Below are 27,964 nucleotides of genomic sequence, written 5' to 3'. Positions count from 1 at the left end.
TACAATACTTCACCTGAAAAGATGATGAATATTTGAATAAAGAACAGGACATTACATTATTATGCAGAGCTCGCATCTTTGTCCAATACAGGTAACAAGTAACAATAAATATACCGAGGGATATCTTTGACATCTGTCCAAAAAATGTTGTCGGACATTGATTTTCATATTTAATTTGTTATCGTTGTCGTTGAATTAGTCTCTTGCTATAAGCCGATGGACTTGCTGCTCATCTATCTACAGGTCCATCTGAGGAGTGCATGGGTGGCTGCAATTGAAAATCACCTCAGTATTTCTTTGGCTGTAAGCTGAGGCACCGCTCCTTTTATTTGGGATAAGCAGTATGCCAGTAAATTAGTGCCAAAACAGAAGAAGTGATGAAATACTCCCCCGAACAGGCGCCGGAATGTGGCGACTAGGGGCTTTTCACAGTAACTTCATTTGAAGCCTGCTTGTGACAATACGTGATTCATTTCATACTCTTCTGTCTGCCCCATTTATTTAAAAACTACTGAAGCTTTTGCCTATCGATCAATCCTTGGCTGTTTGTGGTTGTCGTCAACGCCGTGATTGATTGAATCAAACCTCATATATTTAAATGAGTCTGGAATGGGACTGTGGCCGGATGCATGAGGGCCTTTTAATGCTGCAGTGATCACTAAGATTAGTTAGTGGTAGAAAATATTATGTTCTTCGATAGGAGAATTCAGCTGATAAATTGAATCTGACACGATAGTAGTTATATATTCCATCTTACTTGGCGTACAAAAGGAATTCAATCTTAAATTTAAGCACCTGCTCTTTGGGGCTAGAGAAACGTGTGGGACTCTTATGAATAACAAGCTTTTGAAATCCTTTTTAGATCTCACAGTAAATAAGGTAGATGAAGAGAGAAAATAAAGGCACAGAGACACATGAATAGTGGTTACGGAATGGGACTAGCAATCTGCATGTTCCAAGTTCAAATTCTAGCATGGCGAGTTGTAAAATTGAAATTTTAAATGTGATAGTTTGTGGGCTGGTACCAGAGAATGATGTTGAAAGTTGCTGGGTTGTTAGAAAAACCCAACTGATTCATCAATGTCCTTTAAGGAAAGCAACTCGCCACCTCACCCCATTTGGCTCACATGCAGTCGAGTCCCTCACTACACAGTTGATTCTGAATATCCTCAAGTATGATCAATAGATATTGCCTCATCACAATCACCCACATCACAAGAACAAACACAAATAACGCAAGTCAAATTCCGTTAGTATCTACAGTTTTATTTCAATAACTGAATTATACGGTCACACTAATACTCCGATATGCAAGTCGAGTATCCTTTATCTGTAAATCCGACAACCAAACACATCCAAAAAGCTCCACTTATTTTGAACCTGATTGGCCTTTAGCAGGGGAAATCTAGTTGCTTGCCTGCATTGTTTACCTTGCGATTCTTGTGAAGAACAGGTCAAAAAGAAAACTTATTACAGTTTTATTATTATGTTTTTATTATTCAGTGCTACATCTTACTTTTCTAGCCATTTTATTTACTTTAGACTGTAGCTAGTCTAGGCTTAGGCGATTGTAATGCAAGTTTATTTGCGGTATCCAAAAACCAAAATGTTCTGAAATCCAGAATGCAGTTGGCCCAGAGGGTTTCTGATAAAGGATACTCGACCGGTAAAAATAATAATTCAGATGGTCATTAACTAACCACATGTGTTGTTTACCAAAGTATATCATTGGTCACTGTTTAATAAGATTAAACCATTGATGAGCTTTGCGGCAACTGCTATATAAAGGTTGGGACCATCGGTTTTGGACTTACATGCAGTGGTACATTCGGATACTGGAATTAACTGAAAATGAAATATTCTGACTAAATCACAGAATCCATCAATAAGAAAGATATAATTGCCATGAAATATAGATTTTATAAAGGTATCGAATTACGAGCTATGCATAAAACGACCTGGAGGTTGATTTTATGTGAAACATTATTTTGGTGATGGGGAGGTTCTTTTTATTCATTTATGGGATGTGGGCATCACTGGTTAGACCAGCATTTTTCATCCATCGCTAGTTGCCCTTCAGAAGGTGGTGGTGAGTTGCCTTCTTGACCCGCTGCAGTCCTTGAGGTTTAGGTACACTCACTGTGCTGTTAGGGAGGGAGTTCCAGGATGTTGCCCCAGTGATGGTGAAGGAATGGCTATATATTTCTAAGTCGAGATGGTGAGTGACTTGGAGGGGAACCTCCAGGTGGTGGGTTTCCCAGGTATCTGCTGCTCTTGTCCTTCTAAATGGTAGTGGTCGTCGGTTTGGAAGGTGTTGCCTAAGGAACCTTGGTGAGTTACTGCAGTGCATCTTGTAGATGGTGCACACGGCTGCCACTGTTCGTCGGTGGTGGAGAATTGGAATGTTTGTGAAAGAGGGAGCAATCAAGCGGACTGCTTTGTCCTGGATGGAGTCGAGCTTCTTGAGTGTTGTTGGGGCAGCACGGTAGCACAGTTGCTTCACAGCTCCAGAGTCCCAGGTTCGATTCCTGGCTTGGGTCACTGTCTGTGCAGAGTCTGCACGTTCTCCCCATGTTTGCGTGGGTTTCCTCTGGTTATGGGCCTGCTACTGTTTCTAGGTGGTGTAATATGAAAATTGCTGCCAGAGTTTAAAGGAAGTGTAGCTAAAACAGAGTTAAATTGCTGAAAGAGGAAAAGCATAGAGTGGAGGCAAACAAAAGTTTTTTCAATTTGTGGGAAATAGGTGATGGTTAGCCCTAGAAATTTGAGGTGGAAGTTCTTCAATCTCCATAAATGATTTAGATTTAGCAAGAGGAATGTTATAAACTTTGGTAATGATAGAAAATTAGGAGCATGCGATGTTTTAGGAAGAATGCGGGAGATAGAAATACATTAAACAGGCTAACAGTACGCTAGATATTTGAGAGGCAATTTAAAGCAGAAAAAAGTAAAATACTATACATGGAAAAAGAAGTGAAAGGAGGTTTTTCTAAATTGTGATTTTTTTAAGTGAATGGAGCAACAGAAAATCTAGAAATCAATACATTTAGGAGAAGATCATTTGGAATGAGGAGTGAGTGCAGTTACAAAAACATAAAATGGCAAATGGGATTCTCGGTGTGAGGCATTCAATTCAAAAGTAAGGAAGTGCCCGATTATTTTACCAGGCATTGATTAGGGTACAACTGGATTTTTGAGTGTGATTTTGGGCACTCTGGACTAGGAAACAAATTAGAGCAAGTTTAGAGTAATTTGAATAATACTCGATATAATTATGAATGAAGGCGTTAAAAATTGGGGCCTTTTTCACTTAAATAGCAAAGGCCATCTAATAAAAGTTTTCAAATTATGCTGTTTCCAAAACTATGAAGGTTTGGAAAGGTTAACCAGCAATAGATTGATTGCATTGATTTGTGAATTGATAACAAGGGGCTCCAGTCTTCATATTATCACTCAAAGAAGAAAAGAGGAAGTCAGAACACATTTTTTGATCTAGAGGATCAAAAGAACAGGGAATGATGTATCAATGCAGAGACTTTCGGGTCAATTTTAATTCCTGGCTGGAAACTGGGAGCAAACAACAAATCCATGCTGGTGTGTGTAGCGCACAATGACTTACGAGAGAGACGAGTAGAGATGAAGTCGATGAGGCTTTATTAAGCGAGACGTGTCCCCAGCAGTTCAGCAACAGAATGGAGCGGCGGGGAGAAGCTCGGGTTCTTATACTCCGCCTTCAGGGCGGAGCCAGGAGCCAACAGCCAACCAGGACCCGGGATCTGTCAGCCAATAGCATCACGGCTTCACAGTCCCACATGACCCCTAATACATACTACCACATTCACCCCTTGTTAAAAATGAACCCGGCGGGGTGGTGGTTCGCATGGTGGTAGGGGTTTACAAGGCTGGTCCTGGGAGGAAAATTTCGGGCATGTCATTACAGTTTTAGCCCTACACTGGGCTATGTACAAGGTTTGTGAAACTATTTACAATATTAGTAAGAGAAATTTTTTTTTGTTACAGTCCAACAACATTCTTGGTGTCACGCCGATGCCACGAGTCGAGCGGGCGGTCTGGTCTTCCTCGTCGATCGCCTCAGCCCCGGTGGTGGTGCAGGTGCTTGTTCCGGCGTTGTCGTCTCCGGGAGCGTTTCGGTGTTTGTTCCTGTTTCACTCCTGGACGGACACGGGAGGAGGACCGATCCTCCCGGGAAGGGGGCGGTCGCGGGGTGCGCCGGTGGCAGGGAGGGGATGATCGGTGTCGGGGGGGTGTGTGTGTTGCCGGCGGGCGCCAGGTCTCGCAGGGAGACCGTGTCCTGTTGGCCGTCGGGGTACGCCACGTAGGCGTACTGCGGGTTCGCGTGGAGGAGGTGAACCCTCTCGACCAATGGGTCCGACTTGTGCGCCCGCACATGTTTCCGGAGCAAGATGGGTCCTGGGGCCGCCAGCCAGGTCGGCAGCGACGTTCCGGAGGAGGACTTCCTGGGGAAGACAAGGAGGCGCTCATGGGGCGTTTGGTTAGTGGTGGTACACAGCAGCGACCGGATGGAGTGGAGGGCGTCCGGGAGGACCTCCTGCCACCGGGAAACTGGGAGATCCCTGGACCGTAGGGCCAGTAGGACGGTCTTCCAGACCGTGCCGTTATCCCTCTCTACTTGCCCGTTCCCCCGGGGGTTGTAGCTGGTCGTCCTGCTCGAGGCTATGCCCTTGCTGAGCAGGAACTGGCGCAGCTCGTCACTCATGAAGGAGGACCCCGTCGCTATGGATATATGCGGGGCAACCGAACAGTGTGAATATGGTGCCAAGGGCTTTAATGACTGTGGCCGCTGTCATGTCGGGGCAGGGGATGGTGAAGGGGAAACGGGAGTACTCGTCCATCACGTTCAGGAAGTATGTGTTGCGGTCGGTGGAGGGGAGGGGCCCTTTGAAATCCAGACTGAGGCGTTCAAAGGGGCGGGAAGCCTTGATCAGGTGCGCTCTATCCGGCCTGAAAAAGTGCGGTTTGCACTCTGCGCAGATGAGGCAGTTCCTGGTGACTGTACGGACCTCCTCCACGGAGTAGGGGAGGTTGCGGGACTTTATAAAATGGTAGAACCAAGTGACCCCCGGGTGGCAGAGGTCCTCGTGGAGGGCTTGGAGACGGTCTATTTGTGCGTTGGCACATGTGCCGCGGGATAGGGCATCGGACGGCTCGTTCAGCTTTCCGGGACGGTACAAGATCTCGTAGTTGAAGGTGGAGAGCTCGATCCTCCACCTTAAGATCTTGTCATTTTTAATTTTGCCCCGCTGTGCATTATCGAACATGAAGGCTACCGACCGTTGGTCGGTGAGGAGAGTGAATCTCCTGCCAGCCAGGTAATGCCTCCAATGTCGCACAGCTTCCACTATGGCTTGGGCTTCCTTTCCCACTGAGGAGTGGCAGATTTCTGAGGCGTGGAGGGTTCGGGAGAAAAAGGCCACAGTCTGCCCGCTTGGTTAAGGGTGGCTGCCAGAGCTACGTCGGAGGCGTCGCTCTCGACCTGGAAGGGAAGGGACTCGTCGATGGCGCGCAACGTGGCCTTTGCGATATCTGCTTTGATGCGGCTGAAGGCCTGGCGAGCCTCTGTCGACAGGGGGAAGGTAGTGGTCTGTATTAGCGGGCGGGCCTTGTCTGCATACTGGGGGACCCACTGGGCGTAATATGAAAAGAACCCCAGGCAACGTTTCAGGGCTTTGGAGCAGTGGGGGAGGGGAAATTCCATGAGGGGGCGCATGCGTTCGGGGTCGGGGCCTATTATCCCATTGCGCACTACGTATCCCAGGATGGCCAACCGGTTTGTGCTAAAAACGCACTTTTCCTCGTTGTATGTGAGGTTCAAGGCGTTAGCGGTCTGGAGGAATTTTTGGAGGTTGGCGTCGTGGTCCTGCTGATCGTGGCCGCAGATGGTTACGTTGTCGAGATACGGGAACGTGGCCTGCAACCCGTGCTGGTCAACCATTCGGTCCATCTCCCGTTGGAAGACCGAGACCCCGTTCGTGACACCAAATGGGACCCTTAGGAAGTGGTATAGACGCCCGTCTGCCTCGAAGGCTGTGTACATGCGGTCACCTGGGCGGATGGGGAGCTGGTGGTAGGCGGACTTGAGGTCCACGGTGGAGAAAACCTTATACTGGGCAATCCGATTTACCATGTCGGATATGCGGGGGAGAGGGTACGCATCTAGCTGTGTGTACCTGTTGATGGTCTGGCTATAGTCTATGACCATCCTTTGCTTTTCCCCGGTCTTTACTAGTACCACCTGGGCTCTCCAGGGACAATTGCTGGCCTGGATTATGCCTTCCTTCAGCAACCGCTGGACTTCAGACCGAATAAATATCCGGTCCTGGGCGCTGTACCGTCTGCTCCTAGTGGCGACGGGTTTGCAATCCGGGGTGAGGTTTGCAAACAAGGACGGCGGTTCAACCTTGAGAGTTGCGAGGCCGCAGATAGTGAGTGGGGGTATTGGGCCGCCGAATTGAAATGTTAGGCTCTGCAGGTCACACTGGAAATCTAATCCCAGTATTGTGGGCGCGCAGAGTTGGGGAAGGACGTAGAGCCTGTAGTTTTTAAACTCCCTCCCTTGCACTGTTAGGTTCGCGATGCAGAACCCTTTGATCTCTACGGAGTGGGATCCTGCAGCTAGGGAAATCTTTTGCGTACTTGGATGGATGGTCAGAAAACAGCGTCTTACCGTGTCGGGGTGAATGAAACTTTCGGTGCTCCCGGAGTCGATCAGGCATGATGTCTCGTGTCCGTTGATCAGCACCGTTGTTGTCGTCGTCTGGAGCGTCCGGGGCCGTGATTGATCCAGCGTCACCGAAGCCAGTCGTGGTCGTAGTGTCTCAGCGTCTTCTTCGGACCCCGTGGAGCCGTCGATGCTGGGGTCCATTGTTGTCATCCAAGATGGCGCGTCCATGAATCGCACGCGGCCGGGGGTGGACAAAATGGCCGCCCCCATGGAGCGCACGTGGTCGGGGGTGGGCAAAATGGCCACCCCCATGAATCGCACGTTGCTGCGGAGTCACAAGATGGCGGCGCCCATCCTCCCCTCGTGGTGCCCGGGACCCAAAATGGCGGCGCCCGCGGGTCGCACATGGGGTGCTGGGGGGGGTTGGGGAGCGTTTGGGATGCGCTGGGCTCGTTCTTCTCCGGGGATTGCAGCGACCCCCCGGGACCGGCACACAGCCGCGTAATGGTCCTTCTTGCCGCAGCTTTTGCAAATAGCTGCGCGGGCCGGGCAGCGCTGCCGGGGGTGTTTCGCTTGCCCACAGAAATAGCAGCGGGCCCCCCCGGGATGATCTGGCGCTTTAACCGCGCAAGCCTGTGAGGGAGGGGGGGGGGGGGGATTTGTCGCGACGGGGGTCCACAGAGCCCAAGGGGCTGCCGCGCGGTCGGGGCCGTAGGCGCGGGCGTTTTTCGAGGCCACATCTAGGGAAGCTGCAATGGCCCGTGCCTCTGAGAGTCCTAGCGACTCTCTTTCTAAAAGTCTTTGGCGGATTTGGGGAGAGTTCATACCTGCCACAAACGCATCGCGAATTAGCATGTCCGTGTGTTCAATCGTGTTCACCGGCGGGCAGCTGCAGCCCCGTCCCAAAATTAGCAGCGCGGCGTAGAATTCCTCTAACAATTCTCCGGGACTTTGCCGTCTCGTTGCGAGTTGGTAGTGTGTGTAGACCTGGTTCACGGGGCGAACGTAGATGCTCTTCAGTGCTGCGAGCGCCGTCGGGAAATCCTCTGCGTCTTCTATGAGAGGGTAAATTTCCGGGCTTACCCTCGAATGCAGGACCTGCATTTTCTGGTCTTCTGTGATCCGGCCGGGGGCCGTTCGGAGGTAGCCTTCAAAACAAGCTTGCCAGTGTTTAAAAACTGCTGCCAAGTTCGATGCGTAGGGGCTGATCCGCAGGCATTCCGGGGCGATCCGGAGCTCCATAGTCCTTTAAGCTCGCTTAATAAATTGTAGCGCACAATGACTTACGAGAGAGACGAGTAGAGATGAAGTCGATGAGGCTTTATTAAGTGAGACTTGTCCCCAACAGTTCAGCAACAGAATGGAGCGGCGGGGAGAAGCTCGCGTTCTTATACTCCGCCTTCAGGGCGGAGCCAGGAGTCAACAGCCAACCAGGACCCGGGATCTGTCAGCCAATAGCATCACGGCTTCACAGTCCCACATGACCCCTAATACATACTACCACATTGTGCAAGTTGGATTCCATTGGCCAGTTCAAGCAGCTTAAAGACCGTACACCAGCAGTGGAAGAAGGCCACAGGAAGTCAGTCAGTCCACAACTTGGCTCACTGTGGGGTTTTGTGGCTGGAGGGCTAGGGAGATGGAGGGGTGGGGCAGGGTGGCATTGGGATAGCGCACTGCAGCAGAGGCTTAGATTTTACTTATGATCTGAAGGAAGTGCAACCACTGGCGAAAAATGCTCTTCTAAACTTACCTTTCTGGGCTTCTCTAACTTCTCAATAGGTCCTGGATGCGGGAAAAGGACAGGGAGTTTGGTTTTGAGTAGATAGTTCCAGTTAAATGCAGCCATGGGCAAACACTGTCCATCTATATTGCAGTTTCTAAGAATCGTTTTCGAATGATTCTGTCGTTTATTTAGAAATAGGACTCCTTTAAAAGGGGATCCATGAAACAGCTTTAGCTAACAGGCATTAGTGCAAACACTAACAGCTCATGAGATTAAATGGAGGCACTCCTTATAAACACATTTCACATGCAATCAAAGGTATTTTTGTTACGTTCTTCGATGCATACCTATGTTTGGAGGTGTACCATTATACACTAGTGTCTTGATGGGATTTCTCCTTAACTGGATTCAGGAACTGATCTGGAGCCACTTGAGCCAAGCAGAATAAAGTAGCAGCTGAGTACAAAGCATACCATCTGGTAGCATGTTTTCCTGGGATCACGAGGCTCCCAGGCCAATATAATAGTAGGATTACCAGTAAGATAAATTGAGTCATTCCAAAGTTTAGGAGCTTGAACTGATAGTGAAAAGACAGAGTGACCTTGAATTGGAGGAGCCCTGAATACTATGCTTAACGTAAAGGTGAAATATTCAGAAACATATTTTCTCACTATAATTTTATTTATTTGTTTTCAATGTATTTCCACCAACATAAAGTACTGCAAATAGACACTTATTTTCCCTTTAATTTGTTTGAAAGAAACATTACATATTATGGTATAGTATCCCTGTAAATCCATTTAATTATTGAGAGATTAATACAATTTAAATGAACGCGAATAGCTAGGTTCAAGCAGTTTCCATAGCAACAGCTGCTGGAAAGGAATAGTTCTGACTACATATCAAAGATTACTAGTGAAAGCAATTTCAGATCACCATTGGGAACTAAATAACATCATAATAGAGAGGCTCCAAGAGTGCCCATCCGACAAGGGTAATTATTTGTGGAAATGATTTTCTAAAAATACTTTTCTATTTAGGATTTGTACATCGCCTGCTCACTGCATGAAAGCACTCAACCTCAGTTGAATACATTGTTAATTTACGGTAACACCGCAGTATTAGCATTTTTTCTGAATTCCGAATGAATATGGTGTTACTGCGGTATTACAATTGGGAACTAACTGACACCCATTCAGACATTATGAAAATAATTGGGGATATAGAGAGTCATTATAGCACAGAGAGTGGCATTCGGCCCATCTAGTCAATGCAGGTTCTTTGTTGAGAAACCCAACCATTTCCCTGTTCTACCCTAGTAGTCCGGCAAGTTTATTTCCCTCAAATGACCGTCCTTTAAAATCATTAATCATTTCTGCTTCCACCACAATCGTAGGCAGCAAGTTCCAGGTTATTACCACTTGATTGAAAACAGCTCTCCCACACATTCCCCCTGAATCTCTTGCCCAAAACGATAGGATGCTGAGAAGTACAAAAGATCAAAGGCACCTTGTGCAGGTCCAAATATTCCTGAAGGCAGCAGGACCAGGGTGATAAGGTGGTTAAAGGAGGCATCTGGGACTCTTGCCTTTATAAGCCGAGGCATAAAATATAAGAGAAGGGAGGTTATGGTGGAGCTCTATAAAACATTCATTAGGTCACAGCTAGAGTGCTGTGTGCAGTGAACACCTCAAACATTTTCAGTTAACCAGGGAGAGCCAGCATGGATTCATGACAGGTAGGTCATGTCTGACAAACATCATTGAATTTTTTGAAGAGGTGATTAAGGTAGTGGACAGGGGAATGTCTCTGGATGTTATTGATATGGACTTCCAGAAGGCATTTGATAAAGTCCCACATAAGAGACTAGTAACGAAGGTAGAAGCCCATGGAATTGAGGGAAAATTACTGACATGGCTGGGAAATTGGTTGAGTGCAGGCGACAGAAAGTAGGGATAATGGATAGGTATTCAAATTGGCAGGATGGGACTAGTGGTGTCTGACAGGGATCCGTGTTACAGCCTCAATTGTTCACATTCATTAATGACTTGGATAATGGCATAGAAAGTCTTGTACCCAAATTTGCTGATGAAATGACGTTGGGTGGTATAGAATAAAATACCACCCAACTGCAGTGTAGATGACAGAATAAAATGACAAAGGGATATTGATAGACTAGGTAAATGGGCAAAACGGTGGCAGATGGATTTCAATGTATGCAGGTGTGAGGTTATCCATTTTTTGACCAAAAAAGGATACTTTCTAGATGGTATGAAGCTAAATTCAGTGGGTGTCCAGAGCGACCTGGAGGTTCAGGTGCATGAATCTTTAAAATGCCACGAACAAATGCAGAAAGTAATCAAGAAGACCAATGGAATGCTGGTAGGTTTATCTAGAGGACTGGAGTATAAGAATGCACAAGTTATGTTGTTGCCCAAGTTAAACCCCACTTGGATGACTGAGAGATGATCTGAGCACCACACCTTAGGAATAATATTTTGGCCTTTGAGGGAATGCAACGTAGATTTACAAGAATGATACCTGGACTTCAGGGAATAATTTATGAGGAGAGATTATACAAATTAGGCCTGTTTTCTCTTGAATTTAAAAGATTAAGGGGTGATCTGATCAAAGTCTTCAAGATATTAATAGGGAAAGTCAGTGTAGATAAAAATAAACTGTTTCCACTGGTTGGAGATTTTAGAACTAAAAATAATAATCTTTATTGTTGTTACAAGTAGGCTTACTTTAAAACTGCAATGAATTTACAGTGAGTGGCGAGGGAGGGGCTCAGCCAATCATGTCCATATGTTCTGTTCCTGCCCGAAGTTGGGGAGATTTACTGGTCCTGCCCGAAGTTGGGGAAATTTTGTGGATCGTTTTTCAGCACCAGGTCTGAGGTTCTACACGTGGATTTGGAGCCGGGTTCCCTGGAGGCCATATTTGGAGTGTCAAACCTGCCGGAGCTGCAGACTGGAGCGGAGGCAGACGTTTTAGCCTTCGCCTCGTTGATTGCTCACAGGTGGGTCCTGTTGGGGTGGATGTCAGCTTCTCCCCCCAGCACCTCAGCGTGGTTAGGGGATCTAATGGAGTTCCTGTATTTAGAGAAGGTGAAAATTGCTCTGAGAGGGGCAGATGAGGGATTCCACCAGAGATGGGGTATGTTTGTTTGACATTTTGGAGATCTGGTTGCTGCCAAGGGATAAGGTGGAGGGGGTTGAGTATTGTTGTAAAAATGTTGAAATGTTGAAAATTTTAATTAAAATGTTTTTTTTTTAAAAACTGCAGATTCTACAGACGGATTTCCTCTGGGTCAATGGTCATCACACAAGCCCTTTCCTAGTCTCCACTCTTTTTAGCAACCTGGGATGCAAGCCATCCAGATCATGCACTTAATTCATTGTATGCATATCCAGCTCCTTCTTCCTATATTCTTCCTTTCAATTTTCACCCCATCCATTATCTCTACCATCCCTGCTTCTACCACTATGTTGTCAGCATTCTCTTCTTCGAAACTATTCATTTAGTAATCTAGCCTTGCCCTGCACCCCAACGCATGGAATCATTCTCTTTGTCCATAAGGAGTCCCATCCTATCGCTTACTACCCATTTACTATTTACATACTAGTAGGACATTTTTAGGTGCCTTTTTATGTTAACTGCCATTGTTAAGATCCCAGTGGGGGGAACAGTAAATTAAACAAATTTATCAAATGACTGCACCACTAAATGAGGAAATTACCAACACTGTACCAGGTCAAAGGACACTACACCATTCTATTCTCACCTTCTCTCTTTCCCAGCGTAATTTCCTCTTCACTTCCCCTCTCAACTTATTGTATTTGGCCTGGTTCTGACTTCAAAAATTCAGCTAATATGTATCCTTAAATAATTCTGAAAGTTTAAAAACTGGATCCTATAATTGCCCATTCTAAAGGCGCTGCACAACAAATGTGAATGATACCGGGCAGCTAGTTTGTTCAATGTCCTCTTAATAAGCAGGTACCAGAGTATCAGTTGCAATTGATTCTCTTCCTGCACCTGCACTATTATCTCTGTTGTTCTCCAAGGATCAATCCTTGGCCAACTCCAATTTTGCATCTACATGCTACCTCTCAGTGACATCATCCGAAAGCACAGTGTGAGTTTCCACATGTACACAAGCACCTCACCACCACCTCTCCTGACTCCTTCATTGTTACATAAATGATCAGGCTACTTATCTGGCGTCCAGATGAGCAGAAATTTCCTTCAATTGAGAAGACTTAAGCGATTGTTTTCTGATCTCCGCTCAAAATTCTGTTCCCCAACTACAGACTCCATCCATCCCTTTCCCTGACAACAGCCTGAGACTAAACCAGTCTGTTTGCAACCTTGGTGTCATATTTGACCCTGAAATGAGTTTCCAACCATATATTTGTGCTATCACGAAGGCAACCTATTTCCATCTCCGTTACTCGCTCGACTTTTCCCACCTCAGTTCTTCTGCTGCTGAAACCTTCATTCATGTCTTTGTTACCTCTGGGCTTGACTATTCTAACACTCCTGGCTGGTTTCCCCATTCACCTATCATCCTTGCGCTCGCGGATCGACATTGGTTCAGATGGAGCAGTATCTTGAATTTAAAATTCTCATCCTTGGTTTCAAGTTCCTTCGCGGTCTCCCTCCCAATCTTTTTAATCTCCTCCAGCCCGCAAACCCTCCAAGATATCTATTCTCTTTTAATTCTGGCCTCTTGAGAAACCCCGTTTTAATTGCTCCATTATTAATGGAGAAGCCAGGCGGCATGTGGCGCAGTGGATAGCACTGGGACTGCGGTACTGAGGACCCGGGTTCGAATCCCGGCCTGGGTCACTCCCCGTGTCTGCGTGGGTTTCGCCCCCACAATCCAAAGATGTGCAGGTTAGGTGGATTGGCCATGCTAAATTGCCCCTTATTGGGAAAAAGAAAATAATAATTGGATACTTTCAATTTTAAAAAAATAATAAAATAATGGCGAAGCCTTCAATTGCCTAGGCCCCAAGCTCTGGAATTCCCTGCCTGAATGTCTCCGCCTCTCTACTTCACTTTTCTCCTTTAAGACATTCCTCAAAACCTACCTCAAGGTTTTGGTGATCTGACCGAATATCTCCTTATATGGCTTGGCGCTGTGTTTTGTTTTAAAATGCTCCTGTGAAATGCCTTGGTGTGTGGTATCAAGTTAAAGGTGCTATACAAATATAATTTGTTGTTGTACATTTATCTAAGATGAGTCTTTTTCACAGAAATACTACTCAGTACATTGTCATTTATAAGAACATAAGAACTAGGAACAGGAGTAGGCCATCTGGCCCCTCGAGCCTGCTCCGCCATTCAATGAGATCATGGCTGATCTTTGTGGACTCAGCTCCACTCTCCGGCCCGTACACCATATCCCCGAATCCCTTTATTCTTTAGAAAGGTATCTATCTTTTTCTTAAAGATGTTTAAAGAAGGAGCCTCAACCGCTTCACTGGGCAAGGAATTCCAGAGATTCACAATCCTTTGGGTGAAGAAGTTCCTCCTACACTCCATCCTAAATCTACCTCCCCTTATTTTGAAGCTATGCCCCCTAGTTCTGCTTTCCCCGACTAGTGGAAACAACCTGCCCGCATCTATCCTATCTATTCCCGTCATAATTTTATATGTTTCAATAAGATCCCCCCGCATCCTTCTAAACTCCAATGAGTACAGTCCCAGTCTACTCAACCTCTCGTCATAATCTAATCCCCTCAACTCTGGGATTAACCTAGTGAATCTCCTCTGCACTCCCTCCAGTGCCAATATGTCCTTTCTCAGGTAAGGAGACCAAAACTGAACACAATACTCCAGATGCGGCCTCACCAACACCCTATACAATTGCAGCATAACCTCCCTAGTCTTGAACTCCATCGCTCTAGCAACGAAAGACAAAACTCGATTAGCCTTCTTAATCACCTGTTGCACCTGCACACCAACTATTTGCGACTCGTGCACCAGCACACCCAGGTCCCTCTGCACAGCAGCATGTTTTAACATCTTACCGTTTAAATAATAATCCATTCTGCTGTTATTCCTCCCAAAATGGATAGCCTCACACTTGGCAACATTGAATTCCATCTGCCAGACCCTAGCCCATTCACCTAACCTATCCAAAGCCTTCTGCAGACTTCCGGTATCCTCTGCACTTTTTGCTTTACCACACATCTTAGTGTCGTCTGCAAACGTTGCCACATTGCACTTGCTCCCCAACTCCAAATCGTCTATGTAAATTGTGAACAACTGCGGGCCCAACACTGATCCTTGAGGGACCCCACTAGTTACAGGTTGCCAACCAGAGAAACACCCATTTATCCCCACTCTCTGCTTTCTGTTAGTTAACCAATCCTCTACCCATGCTACCACTTTACCCTCAATGCCATGCATCTTTAGTTTATGCAGCAACCTTTTGTGTGGCACCTTGTCAAAAGCTTTCTGGAAATCCAGATATACCACATCCATTGGCTCCCCGTTATCTACTGCACTGGTAACGTCCTCAAAACATTCTACCAAATTAGTCAGACACGACCTACCCTTTATGAACCCATGCTGCGTCTGCCCAATGGGACAATTTCCCTCCAGGTGCCCCGCTATTTCCTCCTTAATGATAGATTCCAGCATTTTCCCTACAACCGAAGTTAAGCTTACCGGCCTATAATTACCCGCTTTCTGCCGACCTCCTTTTTTAAACAGTGGTGTCACTTTTGCTACTTTCCAATCCTCTGGGACCACCCCAGAGTCTAGTGAATTTTGATAAATTATCACTAGTGCGTTTACAATTTCCCTAGCCATCTCTTTTAACACTCTGGGATGCATCCCATCAGGGCCAGGAGACTTGTCTACCTTTAGCCCCATTAGCTTGCCCAATACTGCCTCCTTAGTGATTCCAATCATCTCAAGGTCCTCACCTATCATATCTTTATTTCCATCAGTCAATCCATCAGTTATTACAGATATGCCTTTATTTACATTGTAATCCTTTTTACTTGAACCAAATACTGCAGTGTATATGAAGCAGAATTTCTGATTTTATAACTGTAGCAACATTGTGTTACAATTGGATTGACATCAGCGTTCGTAGTAGTTAATTTTAAATTGTAAAGTTATCTACCTATGTTATAGAATTATTACTATATTATCTGCATTATTTGTCTATATCCAAGGATGAACACATTCGAAAATGATTTTTAAAAAAAACCCTAATAGCTCCTTCATGAAATGATGATTCACCCAATTCATACTTACGGACTGTGAAGTAACCATTCCTCCAAGATACATACCATAGTATAGTTGTGCGCCACTTTGTGCAGGTCAGTGCAGCCCTGTGCGTCTGCAAATGAACGAATTCCAAGGCAGTTGGATGGGTGAAGTTGTTTCATCAAGAACCCACAGCATGCCTCCACAACCTGTGAGAGTTGTAAGAGGCAGGCTGTGGACAAGAGGCACTCAATATTGTCTTCTTTCAATTCCAGGCGACCTAAGAAAAAAACAAATTGTGCAATTTTCTTGTTTGATGTATAAAAAAAAACTATTGTTTGAAATATTAAACAAGTTTCTTTCAAAACGCATAAGCTGCCAAATGTTTTTGTTACTGTATCAAAATTATTTTGGCACATGTGATGCAAAATTGACAGCACTTTTCTTTGTGATGGCCTCTTCAGATTTCTTCATAATATAGGATATCGTGACACTGAAAAATTCACAGCTGCAGTCAAGTAAAGATATTAAAAAAGCAACAGCACATTTTCTAGTAATCAGCCTATTGTATGTAAGCAGTATACAGGATGAATCTTACCAGATATGAAAACATCAATATGTACAGTGGCACAGGTAGGAGGGAAATGTCTGAAAGTATTTACAAGGACATTGAGATGTAGGTGGCGAAATGATTTTTTTCAATCAAGAGATATGCAATATTTTGTTTCTATTGGCAATTGTTAATGTAACCTCTTTATATAACTTTATTCTGTTAATAATGTTTTGATAAGTATCATTTTAACTAATTCAAACAAGACAGATTCCTTGGCTTTTTTTCTCCTTCCTTTTTGCTACTGCTACTGCTAATACTATGCCATGCAGTCCATCATTCTCATTAGTTGTCTTTCTCCCTCAACCAATCCAATTTGTTCCTAGTCACCGCATTCACTCTGCTCCTTGCTGTGTATTGCTTGCGTTGATTGCCAGTGTCCTGGTCCCAAATGACTGCTTTTTTCCTTTTATTTACCATTATGCCCTATTCTTTGTTTTTACCATATCTGGCTCTTACTCAACCTCATATACTTCCTCACTGTTATACTTTGGTCCTAGTGGGGGATGGAAAAGAAAAAAAGATCTTTGGAACAAAGTGTCAGTGGTTCTTTCCAGTGACACACTATATTGGTCAAAGAATGGATTTTAATTAATCATTTTAAAAACCCGCATTTTATTTGGTTGCCTATATTTAATTTCCTACACTGATAGCTCATGCTAATCTAAACACATATGTTGATGATGATATTTATCTTGGTTATTAAAAGTAGAGGAGCAGAAAAGGAAAGAAAAGCAAATGATTAACTTTTCACAGCACTTTAAATGTTTTCTTGGAAAATTGATAATGCTGAATGCCATTTTCATTGGATGCTTTTCAAGCATTCTACAGCATACATTCATTATAAGAGGAGCTGAAAGTCATTGTAAACTACTTTATAATAATAATAATATTTAATGTCACAAGTAGGCTTACATTAACATTGCAATGAAGTTACTGTGAAAAGCCCCTAGTCGCCACATTCCGGCGCCTGTTCGGGTGCACAGAGGGAGAATTCAGAATGTCCAAATTACCGAACAGCACGTCTTTCGGGACTTGTGGGAAGAAACCGGAGCACCCGGAGGAAACCAACGCAGACACGGGGAGAATGTGCAGACTCCGCACAGACAGTGACCCAAGCTGGGAATCAAACCAGGGACCCTGAAGCTGTGAAGCAACATTTCATCCCAATAGCAGAAGGAGCAGGTCAATTTCATGCAGTTCAAGATCGCAAGGAGCCATTAACGGTTAATGCTGAGAGAGTCATGTCTCATTGATGGCATGGGTTCTCCAACGCATTAGCAACACAACTTAGTCTTGCATCCACTGATGTTGATAGAGTCTTGATATCCAAATTGTTGACCAACCTGTGTTGACCAATTGTACATTGCTCACTGAACTTTTTAATAAACAATTTTATTGAGGTAATTTTGGCAAATAAACAATGACATTGTATAGTACTGTACAAAAGGAAAAGCAAATAACACATAGTGCAAACCACGACTCCATTCGCGCAAGGACCTACCTAAACCACCCCCTACTCTACACTACCCTAGCCCCCCCCTTGCTGACGATTACTTCTCTGCGAAGAAGTCAATGAATGGCTGCCACCTCCGGGCGAACCCCGATAGTGAACCTCTCAAGGCGAACTTAACCTTTTCTAGACCGAGAAGGCTCGCCATGTCCGATAGCCATGCTTTGGTCTTCGGGGGCTTTGAGGCCCTCCATGCCAACAGTATTTGTCGCCGGGCTACCAGAGAGGCAAAGGCGAAGACGTCGGCCTCCTTCTCCTCCTGGACTCCCGGGTCCTCCGACACCCCAAAGATTGCCACCTCAGGACTCATTACCACCCCAGTTTTCAAAACCCAGGACATGATGTCCGCGTATCCCTGCCAGTACCCCCTGAATCTAGGGCACGACCAGAACATGTGCACGTGATTAGCCGGCCCACCGGCGCATCTGGCACACTTGTCCTCCAGCCCGAAAAATTTACTCATCCGGGCCACCGTCATGTGGGCCCAGTGCACGACCTTAAACTGGATCAGACTGAGCCTGGCACACGTTGCGGTCGTGTTTACTCTGCCCAGAGCTTCTGCCCAAATATCGTCCTACATCTCCCCCCCGAGCTCCTCCTCCCACTTAAGCTTCAGGTCATCAGTCTGTGTATCCTCTGCTCCCATTAGTTCTTTGTAAATATCTGAGACTCTATGCTCACCTACCTCGCCCCTAGAAAATACCCTGTCCTGCCTTCCCTTTGGCGGGAGGCGTGGGAAGGACGGCACCAGTCTGCGCACGAAATCCCGCACCTGTATGTATCTAAAGTCATTCCCTGCTGCCAGCCCGAACTTCTCCTCCAACGCCCTCATGCTCGGAATGCTCCCTTCCAGGAACAGATCACCCACCCTCACAATCCCCGCCCTCCGCCACAGTCGATACCCACCGTCCATGTTCCCCGGGGCAAATCGGTGATTACTGCAGATTGTGGTCCACACCGATGCTCTCACTTCCCCTATATGCCTCCTCCACTGGCCCCAGATCTGCAAAGCCGCCACCACGATAGGGTTGGTGGAGTACCGCGCCGGCGGGAGCGGCAGAGACGCCGTAACCAGGGCTGCCAAACTGGTGCCGCCGCATGAAGCAGCCTCCATCCGCTCCCAAACCGACCTCGTGCCCACCATCCATTTCCTTATCATTGCTATGTTGGCCGCCCAGTAGTAGTTGCTAAAGTTTGGCAACGCCAGCCCCCCCTCCCCTCTGTTCCTTTCGAGCATCCCTTCCTCACCCGCGGGGACTTCCCCGCCCATATAAATCCCAGGATAATTTTATTCAGCCTCTTGAAGAAGGACCTGGGGATGAAAATGAGGAGACATTGAAATCTGAACAAGAATCTCAGGAGAATCGTCATCTTGACAGTCTGCACTCTCCCCACTAGTGACAGCGGGAGTGTATCCCAACTCCGAACCTCCGAACTGAAGAAAGGGATTAGGAGAGCTAAGAGAGGGCATGAACAATCTTTGGCGGGTAGGATCAAGGAAAACCCCAAGGCCTTTTACTCATATGTGAGAAATATGAGAATGACTAGAGCGAGGGTAGGTCCGATCAAGGACAGTAGCGGGAGATTGCGTATTGAGTCTGAAGAGATAGGAGAGGTCTTGAACGAGTACTTTTCTTCTGTATTTACAAATGAGAGGGGCCATATTGTTGGAGAGGACAGTGTGAAACAGACTGGTAAGCTCGAGGAAATACTTGTTAGGAAGGAAGATGTGTTGGGCATTTTGAAAAACTTGAGGATAGACAAGTCCCCCGGGCCTGACGGGATATATCCAAGGATTCTATGGGAAGCAAGAGATGAAATTGCAGAGCCGTTGGCAATGATCTTTTCGTCCTCACTGTCAACAAGGGTGGTATCAGGGGATTGGAGAGTGGCGAATGTCGTGCCCCTGTTCAAAAAAGGGACTAGGGATAACCCTGGGAATTACAGGCCAGTTAGTCTTACTTCGGTGGTAGGCAAAGTAATGGAAAGGGTACTGAAGGATAGGATTTCTGAGCATCTGGAAAGACACTGCTTGATTAGGGATAGTCAGCACGGATTTGTGAGGGGTAGGTCTTGCCTTACAAATCTTATTGAATTCTTTGAGGAGGTGACCAAGCACGTGGATGAAGGTAAAGCAGTGGATGTAGTGTACATGGATTTTAGTAAGGCATTTGATAAGGTTCCCCATGGTAGGCTTCTGCAGAAAGTAAGGCGGCATGGGATAGTGGGAAATTTGGCCAGTTGGATAACGAACTGGCTAACCGATAGAATTCAGAGAGTGGTGGTGGATGGCAAATATTCAGCCTGGATCCCCGTTACCAGTGGCGTACCGCAGGGATCAGTTCTGGGTCCTCTGCTGTTTGTGATTTTCATTAATGACTTGGATGAGGGAGTTGAAGGGTGGGTCAGTAAATTTGCAGATGATACGAAGATTGGTGGAGTTGTGGATAGTAAGGAGGGCTGTTGTCGGCTGCAAAGAGACATAGATAGGATGCAGAGCTGGGCTGAGAAGTGGCAGATGGAGTTTAACCCTGAAAAGTGTGAGGTTGTCCATTTTGGAAGGACAAATATGAATGCGGAATACAGGGTTAACGGTAGAGTTCTTGGCAATGTGGAGGAGCAGAGAGATCTTGGGGTCTATGTACATACATCTTTGAAAGTTGCCACTCAAGTAGATAGAGCTGTGAAGAAGGCCTATGGTTTGCTCGCGTTCATTAACAGAGGGATTGAATTTAAGAGCCGTGAGGTGATGATGCAGCTGTACAAAACTTTGGTAAGGCCACATTTGGAGTACTGTGTACAGTTCTGGTCACCTCATTTTAGGAAGGATGTGGAAGCTTTGGAAAAGGTGCAAAGAAGATTTACCAGGATGTTACCTGGAATGGAGAGTAGGTCTTACGAGGAAAGGTTGAGGGTGCTAGGCCTTTTCTCATTAGAACGGAGAAGGATGAGGGGCGACTTGATAGAGGTTTATAAGATGATCAGGGGAATAGATAGAGTAGACAGTCAGAGACTTTTTCCCCGGGTGGAACAAACCATTATAAGGGGACATAAATTTAAGGTGAAAGGTGGACGATATAGGAGGGATATCAGAGGTAGGTTCTTTACCCAGAGAGTAGTGGGGGCATGGAATGCACTGCCTGTGGAAGTAGTTGAGTCAGAAACATTAGGGACCTTCAAGCAGCTATTGGATAGGTACATGGATTACGGTAAAATGATGTGTAGATTTATTTGTTCTTAAGGGCAGCACGGTGGCATTGTGGCTAGCATAATTGCTTCACAGCTCCAGGGTCCCAGGTTCGATTCCGGCTTAGGTCATTGTCTGTGCGGAGTCTGCACGTCCTCCCCGTGTCTGCGTGGGTTTCCTCCGGGTGCTCCGGTTTCCTTCCACAGTCCAAAGATGTGCAGGGTAGGTGGATTGGCCATGATAAATTGCCCTTAGTGTCCAAAATTGCCCTTGGTGTTGGGTGGAGATGTTGAGTTTGGGTGGGGTGCTCTTTCCAGGGGCCGGTGCAGACTCGGGGGGCTGGGTGGCCTCCTTCTGCACTGTAAATTCAATGATAATCTATGATTAATCTAAGACAAAGGTTCGGCACAACATCGTGGGCCGAAGGGCCTGTTCTGTGCTGTATTTTCTATGTTCTATGTTCCTCCCTCACTCGTTCCACCAATCGGGACAGGTTGAGCTTATGCAACCTGCCCCGGTCCCGTGCCACGTGTATCTCCAAGTATCTAAAGCTTTCCCCTACCAGCCTGAACGGCAACCCCTTCAGCCTACTCTCCTGCCCCCTCGCCTCAATTACGAACAACTCTCTCTTAGCCACGTTCAATTTATATCCTGAAAACTGGCCAAATTCCCTCAGGATTTCCATGATGCCGTCCATCCCCGCCATTGGGTCCGCTACATATAACAACAGGTCATCCGAGTATAACGAGACTTTCTGTTCCACTCCCCCCCCCCCCCCCCCCCCCCCCCCCCCCCCGGACCAGCCCTTTCCAGTCCTTTGAAGCTCTCAGAACAATTGCCATGGGCTCTATGACCAGCGCAAACAGCAGTGGGGAGAGGGGGCAACCCTGTCTTGTCCCACGGTGCAGTCTGAAATAATCTGATGTTGTCCTGTTCGTCCTTACACTCGCCTCTGGGGCCTGGTATAACAGCCTAACCCAGTCAATGAACCCCTCCCCGAACCCAAATCTTCCCAGCACCTTCCACAGATAGTCCCACTCGACCCGGTCGAAAGCCTTTTCCGCATCCATAGCTACCCCTATCTCTGCCTCCCTGCTCTCCGGGTGCTTCATGACCACTGGGAGCACTTCCGGGGCAGGTGTGACCTACATAAGGACGGGTTGCATCTAAACTGGAGAGGCATAAATATCCTGGCCGCGAGGTTTGCTAGTGTCCCACAGAAGTGTTTAAACTAGTATGTCAGGGGGGTGGGCACGGGAGCAATAGGTCAGAAGGTGAGAGCATTGAGGGAGAACTAGGGAATAGGGACAGTGTGGCGCTGAGGCAGAGCAGACAGGGAGAAGTTGCTGAACACAGCGGGTCTGGTGGCCTGAAGTGCATATGTTTTAATGCAAGAAGTATTACGGGTAATGCAGATGAACTTAGAGCTTGGATTAGTACTTGGAACTATGATGTTGTTGCCATTACAGAGACCTGGTTGCGGGAAGGACAGGATTGGCAGCTAAACGTTCCAGGATTTAGATGTTTCAGGTGGGATGGAAGGGGATGTAAAAGGGGTGGCGGAGTTGCGCTACTGGTTAGGGAAGATATCACAGCTGTACTACAGGAGGACACCTCAGAGGGCAGTGAGGCTATATGGGTAGAGATCAGGAATAAGAAGAGTGCAGTCACAATGTTGGGGGTTTACTACAGGCCTCCCAACAGCCAGTGGGAGATAGAGGAGCAGATAGGTAGACAGATTTTGGAAAAGAGTAAAAACAACAGGGCTGTGGTGATGGGAGACTTCAACTTCCCCAATATTGACTGGGACTCACTTAGTGCCAGGGGCTTAGACGGGGCAGAGTTTGTAAGGAGCATCCAGGAGGGCTTCCTAACACAATATGTAGACAGTCCAACTAGGGAAGGGGCGGTACTGGACCTGGTATTGGGGAATGAGCCCGGCCAGGTGGTAGAAGTTTCAGTCGGGGAGCATTTCGGGAACAGTGACCACAATTCAGTAAGTTTTAAAGTGCTGGTGGACAAGGATAAGAGTGGTCCTAGGGTGAATGTGCTAAATTGGGGGAAGGCTAATTATAACAATATTAGGCGGGAACTGAAGAACCTAGATTGGGGGCGGATGTGTGAGGGTAAATCAACATCTGACATGTGGGAGGCTTTCAAGTGTCAGTTGAAAGGAATTCAGGACCGGCATGTTCCTATGAGGATGAAGGATTAATACAGCAATTTTCAGGAACCTTGGACAACGAGAGATATTGTAGGCCTCGTCAAAAAGAAAAAGGAGCCATTTGTCAGGGCTAAAAGGCTGGGAACAGACGAAGCCTGTGTGGAATATAAGGAAAGTAGGAAGGAACTTAAGCAAGGAGTCAGGAGGGCTAGAAGGGGTCATGAAAGGTCATTGGCAAATAGGGTTAAGGAAAATCCCAAGGCTTTTTACACGTACATAAAAAGCAAGAGGGTAGCCAGGGAAAGGGTTGGCCCACTGAAGGATAGGCAAAGGAATCTATGTGTGGAGCCAGAGGAAATGGGCGAGGTACTAATACTTTGCATCAGTATTCATCAAAGAGAAGGAATTGGTAGATGTTGAGTCTGGAGAAGGGTGTGTAGATAGCCTGGGTCACATTGAGATCCAAAAAGACGAGGTGTTGGGCGTCTTGAAAAATATTAAGGTCGATAAGTCCCCAGGGCCTGATGGGATCTACCCCAGAATACTGAAGGAGGCTAGAGAAGAAATTGCTGAGGTCTTGACAGAAATCTTTGGATCCTCACTGTCTTCAGGTGATGTCCCGGAGGACTGGAGAATAGCCAATGTTGTTCCTCTGTTTAAGGAGGGTAGCAAGGATAATCCAGTGAACTACAGGCCGGTGAGCCTTATGTCAGTGGTAGGGACATTACTGGAGAAACTTCTTCGAGACAGGATCTACTCCCATTTGGAAGCAAATGGACGTATTAGTGAGAGGCAGCATGGTTTTGTGAAGGGGAGGTCGTGTCTCACTAACTTGATAAGAGTTTTTCAAGGAGGTCACAAAGATGACTGATGCAGGTAGGGCAGTGGATGGTGTCTATATGGACTTCAGTAAGGCCTTTGACAAGGTCCCTCATGGTAGACTAGTACAAAAGTTGAAGTCACACGGGATCAGGGGTGAGCTGGCAAGGTGGATACAGAACTGGCTAGGTCATAGAAGGTAGAGAGTAGCAATGGAAGGATGCGTTTCTAATTGGAGGGCTGTGACTAGTGGTGTTCCGCAGGGATCAGTGCTGGGACCTTTGCTGTTTGTAGTATATATAAATGATTTGGAGGAAAATGTAACTGGTCTGATTAGTAAGTTTGCAGACGATACAAAGGTTGGTGGAATTGCGGATAGCGATGAGGACTGTCAGAGGATACAGCAGGATTTAGATTGTTTGGAGACTTGGGCGGAGAGATGGCAGATGGAGTTTAATCCGGACAAATGTGAGGTAATGCATTTTGGAAGGTCTAATGCAGGTAGGGAATATACAGTGAATGGTAGAACCCTCAAGAGTATTGAAAGTCAAAGAGATCTAGGTGTACAGGTCCACAGGTCATTGAAAGGGGCAACACAGGTGGAGAAGGTAGTCAAGAAGGCATACGGTATGCTTGCCGTCATTGGCCGGGGCATTGAGTATAAGAATTGGCAAGTCATGTTGCAGCTGTATAGAACCTGAGTTGGGCCACACTTGGAGTATAGTGTTCAATTCTGGTCGCCACACTACCAGAAGGATGTGGAGGCTTTAGAGAGGGTGCAAAAGAGATTTACCAGAATGTTGCCTGGTATGGAGGGCATTAGCTATGAGGAGCGGTTGAATAAACTCGGTTTGTTCTCACTGGAACGACGGAGGTTGAGGGGCGACCTGATAGAGGTCTACAAAATTATCAGGGGCATAGACAGAGTGGATAGTCAGAGGTTTTTCCCCAGGGTAGAGGGGTCAATTACTAGGGGGCATAGGTTTAAGGTGCGAGGGGCAAGGTTTAGAATAGATGTACGAGGCAAGTTTTTTTACACAGAGAGTAGTGGGTGCCTGGAACTCGCTACCGGAGGAGGTGGTGGAAGCAGGGACGATAGTGACATTTGAGGGGCATCTTGACAAATACATGAATAGGATGGGAATAGGGCGATACGGACTCAGGAAGTGTAGAAGATTGCAGTTTAGTCTGGCAGCATGGTTGGCACGGGCTTGGAGGGCCGAAGGGCCTGTTCCTGTGCTGTACTTTTCTTTTTTCTTTGTTCACATTAAGCAGCCTTCTTGGATGGCTGCCAGTTGCCTACCCTTTATGAACCCAGTTTGGTCCTCCGCAATTACGTCCGGTACACAGTCCTCAATTCTAGTCGCCAAGATCTTGGCCAGTAACTTAGCGTCTGCGTTGATCAAAGAGATTGGCCTATAAGACCCACCCGCCTCCGGGTCTTTATCCCGTTTCAGAATAAGCGAAATAGTGGCCTGCGACATCGTCGGGGATAGGACCCCTCTGTCGCTTGCCTCGTTAAAAACCCTGACCAGCACCGGCCCCACTATCTCGGCAAACATTTTGTAAAACTCCACCGGATACCCATCTGGCCCCGGGGCTTTACCCGACTGCATGACCTTCAGGCCTCCCAGTACCTCTTCAATCCCAACCAGGGCCCCAGTCCCTCTACCAGCCCCATACCCACTCTTGGGAAGGTCAGTCCATCCAAGAATCGTCTCATCCCCTCCGGTCCCCTGGGGGGTTCCGAAGTGTATAGCTTACTATAAAAGTCCCTAAACACCTTGTTCAGCCCTGCCGGGTCCCCCACCAGATTTCCCTCCCCATCCGTTATCCTTCCTTTCTCCCTTGCCGCTTCTCTCTTCCTTAGATGTTGCGCGAGCATTCTGCTGGCCTTCTCTCCATGCTCATATATCGTGCCTTTTGCCTTTCTAAGCTGCTCTATGGCCTTGCCTGTGTTCAGCACCCCGAACTCCGCCTGCAGCCTCTGTCGTTTCCTGAATAACTCTGGCCTCGGGGACTCCGCGTAGCTCCTGTCCGTCCGTAGAATTTCCTGAACCATTTGGTCCGTGTCTGTCCTGTCCCAATGGGCCCGGATTGAGATCAGCTCCTCTCTCACCACTGCCTTCAGTGCCTCCCAGAGCACTGCTGCTGAGACTTCGCCGGGATCATTTACCTGCAGGTAATTCTGCATGCATCTCCTGAGTCTCTCACACACCGCCTCGTCTGCTAGCAATCCAACTTCCAGCCTCCATTGTGGGCGCTGGAAGCTATCCTTACAAATGCGTAGGTCTACCCAGTGCGGAGCATGGTCCGATATGGTAATTGCCGAATATTCTGCCCCCACCATCCCGGACAGCAAGTCCCTACTCATGACAAAGAAATCAATTCGGGAATACACCTTATGGACGTGGGAGTAGTACGAAAACTCCCTTGCCAACGGCTGACTAAATCTCCACGGATCAGCTCCCCACATTTGCTCCATGAACCCTCTCAGTTCCTTTGCCATCGCTGGCAACTTGCCCGTTTTTGAAGACAACTGATCCAGGCTCGGGTCCAGGACTGTGCTAAAGTCCCCACCCATGATCAGTTTGCATGATTCCAAGTCAGGGATCTTCCCTAGCAACCTCCTGATAAAATCCACATCGTCCCAATTAGGGACATACACACCGACCAAAACAAGTTCTTTGGGAATAGAGGGATACGGACCCAGGAAGTGTGGAAGATTGTAGTTTAGTCGGGCAGCATGGTCGGCACGGGCTTGGAGGGCCGAACGGCTGTTCCTGTGCTGTACTTTTCTTTTTCTTTGTACTCTCACCCCTTCGAGCTTACCCCTAATCATAACGTATCTGCCGCTCCCGTCCGCAACTGTACCCTCCGCCTCAAATTAAACCCTTTTATTAATCAGAATCGCGACCCCCCTAGTCTTAGTGTCGAGCCCCGAATGAAAGACCTGGCTAACCCAGCTCTTCCTCAACCTAACCTGGTCTGCCACTTTCAGGTGCGTCACCTGCAGCATGACTACGTCCGCCTTCAGATCCCGCAAATGCGTGAACACACACGCCCTCTCACATTCCAGGTGATCATCCTGGTTGGGGGATACTTCGCCCCCCCCCCTTTGCCGATCAGCCATCCCCTTTCCTTGGCCAGCCCCCCAGCCATGTATCGTGCTTCCTCTGGCCCGCCTCCTGGCGGGCTCCACCATGACCTCCTCACTGCTGCCATGTCCAGTTTCCATCTTCGTCAGCAGATCAACTTCCCCCCGCCCCCCCCCCCCCCCTAGTAACACCATCCTACCACCCAACCCCTGCTCTAGTCTAACTGTATGAATCCCCCCCCCACCTGGCTTCCGTTGACTAGCCCACCCAGCTAGCCTGGTGGCTCCCTGCTTCGGCGCCAGCTCGTCTCTCACCCATTGTTCCCTGGCTCCCCTCCCCCCAGCCTATCCATACCACTTCCCCAAACCAGCCCTGCTTAAACACATACTCTATACAAGTCGAAGATATCCCCTACAATAGTGCAATTTAGATCAAACAGATAGAGATAAGAAGTACCAGGTCCTCTCAGCCCTTTCCCTCCACACACAGAAAAAGATGGCAAAATATTCCCCTGAAACCCCCATCATAACCACACCTTTTTAGCTATTTTATTTTTTATTTTCCCCCTACCAAACCTCCAACCAAACAAGAGACCCCCAAAAGGAAACATTTAGGGAAACCACAAAATAGAACAAGAAAAACACATCACAACCAAAATATGTCAACCTAAAAAGGTCGAATAAATGAAAAGAATGGATCCAAGCATGCAGGCATCTCTCACAGCGAGAGAGAAACAAAATAGACTTAAAAGTTCTACCATGAGTCCAAGAGTCCTCAGCTCAGAGCCAGCCCTTGCTTCTTAACAAAGTCCATCACCTCCTCGGGTTCCTCGAAATAGTGGTGCTGGCTCTCACACGTAACCCACAGTCGCGCCGGAAAAAGCAGCCCGAATTTCACCTTGTTCTTGTACA

At 47.1% G+C, this 27,964-nt stretch overlaps 1 protein-coding gene across 5 annotated transcripts in view; it reads right to left on the bottom strand.

The window, feature by feature from the left end:
- The window catches only part of klhl5 (kelch-like family member 5), a 252,038-nt gene that overhangs the window by 104,906 nt on the left and 119,168 nt on the right, over window positions 1–27,964 (bottom strand). For all 5 annotated transcript variants that reach the window (XM_072496580.1, XM_072496579.1, XM_072496578.1 and 2 more), the window contains one exon: window positions 15,746–15,942. In XM_072496580.1, the coding sequence (XP_072352681.1) occupies window positions 15,746–15,942 (197 nt within the window). The remainder of the gene's footprint in view (window positions 1–15,745; window positions 15,943–27,964) is intronic.

The sequence above is a fragment of the Scyliorhinus torazame genome, chromosome 3, assembly GCF_047496885.1.
Source record: "Scyliorhinus torazame isolate Kashiwa2021f chromosome 3, sScyTor2.1, whole genome shotgun sequence".
Taxonomy (NCBI): Eukaryota; Metazoa; Chordata; class Chondrichthyes; order Carcharhiniformes; family Scyliorhinidae; genus Scyliorhinus; species Scyliorhinus torazame.
This window is presented reverse-complemented; position numbering and strand designations above follow the sequence as displayed.